Genomic DNA, 6,000 nt, shown 5'->3' on the forward strand with positions numbered 1-6,000 from the left:
AATTTTAACGCACACAGTTGCATTAAAAATATATTTATATCTAATATATCTGCTATGTGCCCTTTCTTGTGAGGCTCAGAAGCAGTCCCGTGGTACTTTCTTTTTTTTTTTTTAAGATTTTATTTATTTATTTGACAGAGACAGTGAGAGAGGGAACACAAGCGGGGAGAGTTGGAGAGGGAGAAGCAGGCCTCCCGCCGAGCAGGGAGCCCGATGCGGGCTTTTCTTTTTTCTTTTTTTTTTTTAAAGATTTTATTTATTTATTTGACAGAGAGAGATACAGTGAGAGCAGGATCACAAGCAGGGGGAGAGGGAGAAACAGGCTTCCCGCGGAGCAGGGAGCCCGATGCGGGGCTCGATCCCAGGACCCTGGGATCATGACCTGAGCCGAAGGCAGATGCTTAACGACTGAGCCACCCAGGCGCCCCCCCCGTGGTACTTTCTAATTGCCACACTAACTGGAGGAGGTGTCTGGCATCTGGATCTCTTCTTGCCTCCAAGGACTTGTCATTTATGCATCATTTTTACCCTTTTTTTTTTTTAAGATTTTATTTATTTATTTGAGAGAGACCACGAACTGGGGCGGGGGGGGTGCAAGGGGGGAGGCAGAGAGGGAGGGAAAAGTAGGCTCCCTGCAGAGCAGGGAGCCCTATGTGGGGCTTAATCCCAGAGCCCTGGGATCATGACCTCAGCCCAAGGCAGACACTTAACCTTAATTGACTGAGCCAGCCCAGGCACCCTGCATCAGTTTTATCTTGAACTCTTTTTTGTTGTTGTGGTTTTGTTTTTGATCGTTTTTATTGTTGTTTTTGTTCACATAGAACCACGTTACCCAAATTAAGAAAAGAAGGATGATTGCTAAGAAGTGAAAGAAGTCCGTCAAGATGACTGGAGATTTGATATCATAAAGTTGTCAACATTCACCTAGTAAAATAGAGTGCCATTCTGTCCTTATTGAGAACGTGGTGCTTTTTTTTTTCTCCCTCCAAATCTTAGTATGTGGTTTATGAAAATTTATTGAGTTGTTTTTTTCAGTTTCTTAAAGGAGAAAATGAAAGTAAAAAGTTTAGACCATTACTCTAAATGAATTGAGTTTATATATTTGTCACTAGAAAACTATTTTTATTTTTTTAGTTGAATAGTAGCTTGTAATTGTATTTATTGTATTTTATAGTATTTATAACCTGCTGTGGTTTTGAATGTTATTCTTAAGACTGCAGTTAGTGACCCACTAGGTTTTAATTGCTAGGAAATTTCAGAGAATGTGAAAAAGTTTTGGTTAAGCCTAGGAAATGGCCATTCTTGCTTTCCTCAAAATTGGCATCCCTGACTACTTAATGACAACAGAATGCTTTAAAAACATGCTCCTTAAAGTCTAGCTGTTATTAAAATACCATAATAGCTAGTGTGTAAGTGATAGTTGCTTTTTTGTTGTAGAAACTCTGTGGTAAGAGGAAAGCTTCAGCAAAATCCTAAAGAAAAATATAGTATAAAAAAGCAGTAAATAGAGGATTTTTAAAAATAGAATGTGGATGAGAAATAGGAAGACATGTATAGATCTGACATGGTTATATTTATTTAGATTCCTTGTTTCCTTAGACTTTGCAGATAAGGTTGTTTTCTCTCTTTTTGACAAACTATGTGTAATTGTTTTTTAAAATATCATTTGTATACCTCTACAGTTTACGCCTGGTTTCTCTTTTTAAAAAATAATATGCCAAAACCCATTTTAATGCAATATAAAGCTTGCAAATTTGAGTATACCAGTGTCAGGAAATCAACACCTATGTACTGATTTCTAGATTAGTAGCTGGACTTCTAAATGTATGTTGTTCATGCAGCAGAGGCAATCCCTACAGAGCAGTCTGAGTAGTTGGGTGTTTCACTAAGCATTTGCCATTGTTTAGTACTGTTTGTCTCTGCATTTATTCAATATTACCATATCCTATAATCTCTAGACCAGATGAGAATATCCAGCAAGCATAGACTTCCAAGTAGGAAACAAAGTAAGCTGTAGAAAATGGAGCTGCTATAAAATTTTATAGACACTAGTTGCAGAATGCTTTTTGAAAATTATAATAGTGAGTGGGAACGTGGGTCACGCCTCATTTTTTATAGTCTTTTCTACACCCATCTTTCAGAAGTTTCCTTATGCTTGGTGATCAAAGTAGCATTTAGAAATGGTGTGGTGTGGAAATAATTTTAGAATAACAGTTTAAATAATTAAACATTTTGTATTTCCATTTTCTGTAAACCATGGGAGGGTTGTTTTTTTTTTTTAAGCCTATTACAACAACAAAATACACTTTTGATTATTCTAATGGAAGGGGCTGTATGACTAAGAGACACGAGTGACACTGTGGTTTTGTTTCTTCTCATCCAACGCTATGCCCAATTTTAGTCAGCAAATAAACTGTTTAGAGTTTGTTTTCCTTTGCTGACTGCCTTGCCGCTTGCTTGCTTACTTTAGTCAGTGAGAACAAGCTAGCCAACAATGTTTAGAATCAAAAAGGGTGTAAAGAATGTATGGCTTCTGCAATCCAAAGAAAGAAGTCTCACCATAATCTGTGTAATTGAGAGCTTTCATGAACTGTGCGATTGAAACATTCTACTTTAAAATGGGAGTGGGAATGTGGGCTTCATCAGATCTTAATATTGAAATTAATAAATTTAAGACATTAAATTTTTATTATGCACTTAACTATGGATGAGATAAAAACCCATTTAGGGAGTCTTAAGAATTTGGGGTGAGATGATTGTTGTAACTGAAAATTGAATATAGTTCTGAGTGCTCTGATATTTGAAAGTAAAAACTTTTTTTTTAATATAAAGTGTTCTTTTTATTTACTTATTTAAAAAATCTCTTTAAAGATTTTTATTTGAGAGAGAAAGAGTGAGATCGAGCAAGTGGTGGGAGGTACAGAGGGAGAGGGACAAGCAGACTCTGCGCTGAGCATGGAACCAACTTGGGGCTCAATCTCATGACCCTGAGATCATGACCAGAGCCGAAATCAAGAGTCCTCGGCTTAACTGATTGAGCCACCCAGGTGCCCCAAAAACGTTTTCTTTCTTTTTTTTTTTTTAAAGATTTCGTTTATTTGACAGAGACACAACGAGAGAAATAACACAAGCAGGGGGAGTGGGAGAGGGAGAAGCAGAGTTCCCGCGGAGCAGGGAGCCCAATGCGGGGCTCGATCCCAGGACCCTGGGATCATGACCTGAGCCAAAGGCAGACGCTTAACACCTGAGCCACCCAGGTGCCACCCCAAAAACGTTTTTAAAATAGATTTTATAGGGCGCCTGGGTGGCTCAGTTGGTTAAGCGACTGCCTTCGGCTCAGGTCATGATCCTGGAGTCCCGGGATCGAGTCCCGCATCGGGCTCCCTGCTCGGCAGGGAGTCTGCTTCTCCCTCTCCCACTCCCCGTTTGTGTTCCCTCTCTCGCTGTGTCTTTCTCTGTCAAATAAATAAATAAAAAAAATCTTTAAAAAAAAAAAAAATAAATAAATAAAATAGATTTTATAGTTCTTTTGATTTAATAACAGGGAATGTGTATGTTCATGTGGCGGAAGAAGCTTTTCATTATTCAGAATTGTTTCTTAGATCTGCATTGTTTTTTCATTCCAGTCATGGGGAAATGGCAGAAAAACACTACAGCATCTCATATGACTTAGTTCAACTATTACCCTATACCCTGACCTAATGCATCATTTGTAGTCCTACATAATAATGATCATCACAATCATAATAATACTATTCTACTGACCTTTCATAGGCTATTCATACCTGTTATTTCACTTAAGCCTCTTGATTGGTCTTTCCATAGAAACCATTAAAGTGAGTACATATGCAGGTCTGTGCATGTATATGTGTGTGTGTTTATGTATATATAGAATATAAAAATGGCATATATATACATATAATATAAAAAATGCTTCTAGATTATTTAAGATAAGTATCTTCATAATGGCAAGAAGGTAATTGATGACTTTTATCTCATACTATGCATCAGGCTCTTGGTAGGCAGTTTATGTACGTTATCTCATTCAGTCATCACCACTAACTTATAAAATAGGTATCTGTATTCCCATTTTACAGATGAGACCTCTAGTTGCAACTAGAGAAGGAGGAGATGGACTTTTAAGAATGGTAAGGAAGGTACTGGTCTAGGTAGAGAGACAGTGGTACTTGAAGACACTGTTTGATTATGTGACCACTTTCAAGAGTGGTCAGGAAAGTTAATTTTGTGGAGGAGGTAGGACTTGTGCTATTTACCAAGAAAGGGAACAGACCAGAAAAACAGGGTTAGTGTAAATGCTGATGAATTCAGTTTAGATGTGCTGAGTTTAAGGAAGGGAAGCATTTTGTAGAAGGTGGGTATAGCCAGCAGTGGTGAGTTTTTGTTTTTTTATTTTGTTTTTTTGCCTTGAATTATATAGGATTTTGTTAGGCATTTCTTTGGACTTATTAATGACATTTAAACTTTGTGTTTCTGAAGGATTACAATGAAATGTTAATGCTTGAATAGTTACATAAATTTTGGGATGATTTCTTGGTGTGTGAACATTATAGCTACCATGCCCTACCAGGTTAAGAATGTTTTTTAAGCAAACTTGATTGTATGAAATCTCTTAAAATTTGTTTATTAGTTTAATATACAAGCAAATCTTATTTATTGTAGAAAAGTTAGACTATAGAAATTAACATGAAGGAAAAAAATTGATAGTCCTACCACTGGGTTGAATGTGTTTTTTTTTTTTTTTGAGAACGAGAGAGAGAGAGCGCGTGCGTGTGCGCACGTGTGAGCCAGGGGAGGAGCAGAGGGAGAGGGACAAGTAGATGCCACACTGAATGCAGAGGGAGAGGGACAAGCAGATGCCACACTGAGCGCAGAGCACTGAGACGTGAGGCTCGATCCGAAATCATGACCTGAGCTGAAATCAAGAGCCGGATGCTCAACCGACTGAGCCACCCAGGCATCCCTGGGTTGAATGTATTCTGATTTTTTCCCCTATGTGTTGTTTCTTTCAGAAATATGGTTACACACACCTTTCTGCAGGAGAACTTCTTCGTGATGAAAGGAAGAACCCAGATTCACAGTATGGTGAACTCATTGAAAAGTACATTAAAGATGGAAAGATTGTGCCAGTTGAGATAACCATCAGTTTGTTAAAGAGGGTAAGGAGTGTGAATGCCAACCAGTTTAAACCAGCAAGGAAATAAGAAACTAAATCTGCCTTTCCTTTGAGTAATGAAAAAAAAAATGAGAGTACTAAATTTCTTTCTTGTGGTAGGTGGTCATGCTGTTTGAGAATGGTAGTACTGGTCATTCTACTTTCACTTGGGAAGAAATTGGACAGTAGCAAGCATTCTCTGCCTTGATCTAGGATCAGCTAGCTCAGCTTCACATCCATATTTGTGTCCTTGATCCTTCCCCAGCATGCAGTGTCTCACTTCCATTTCTGTTTCTTCTTCCTTTTCAACTTCCCCTCCTCCTCTTCTTCCCGCCTCCTTTCCCTTCTCTGTTTCCTTGTAAGCCTTCTTTCTTCCCTCCCTCCTTTCCTTGCTTCCTTCCCTTTCTTCCTTTTTCAACCATGACCCTCCTGTTGCCGTTTTCTCAATTTTGTTGTCCTTTTGTGGTGAATGTGTCACCATCTTCAGTATGAAATACGGAGATTAACAGCTATCAAAATATGTCCCATCTTAAAAACAGGTATCTTGCATTTATGTGGCATCTCTCCATTATAGATTCCCAAGACGAATTATTAACAGGTATTTTCACATATAAGAAACAATGAAAGAGAGGGGCGCCTGGGTGGCTCAGTCGTTAAGCGCCTGCCTTCGGCTCAGGTCATGATCCCAGCGTTCTGGGATCGAGCCCCGCATCGGGCTCCCCGCTCGGCGGGAAGCCTGCCTCTCCCCCCTCCACTCCCCCTGCCTGTGCTCCTCTCTCACTGTGTCTCTCTCTGTCAAATAAAAAAATAAAATCTTTAAAAAAAAA

At 38.8% G+C, this 6,000-nt stretch overlaps 1 protein-coding gene across 2 annotated transcripts in view; it reads left to right on the top strand.

Annotated features, from left to right (window-relative positions):
• Nucleotides 1–6,000, top strand: part of CMPK1 (cytidine/uridine monophosphate kinase 1) — a 39,564-nt gene that overhangs the window by 25,897 nt on the left and 7,667 nt on the right. The window contains exon 2 of one of the 2 annotated variants that reach the window (XM_006737433.3): nt 5,031–5,177. The exons of the other annotated variant lie outside the window; for it this stretch is intronic. Within the exon in view, the coding sequence (XP_006737496.1) occupies nt 5,031–5,177 (147 nt within the window). The remainder of the gene's footprint in view (nt 1–5,030; nt 5,178–6,000) is intronic. 2 annotated transcript variants of the gene reach the window in all.

Source organism: Leptonychotes weddellii, chromosome 4, assembly GCF_054177405.1.
Source record: "Leptonychotes weddellii isolate Sample4059 chromosome 4, ASM5417740v2, whole genome shotgun sequence".
NCBI classification, from domain to species: domain Eukaryota; kingdom Metazoa; phylum Chordata; class Mammalia; order Carnivora; family Phocidae; genus Leptonychotes; species Leptonychotes weddellii.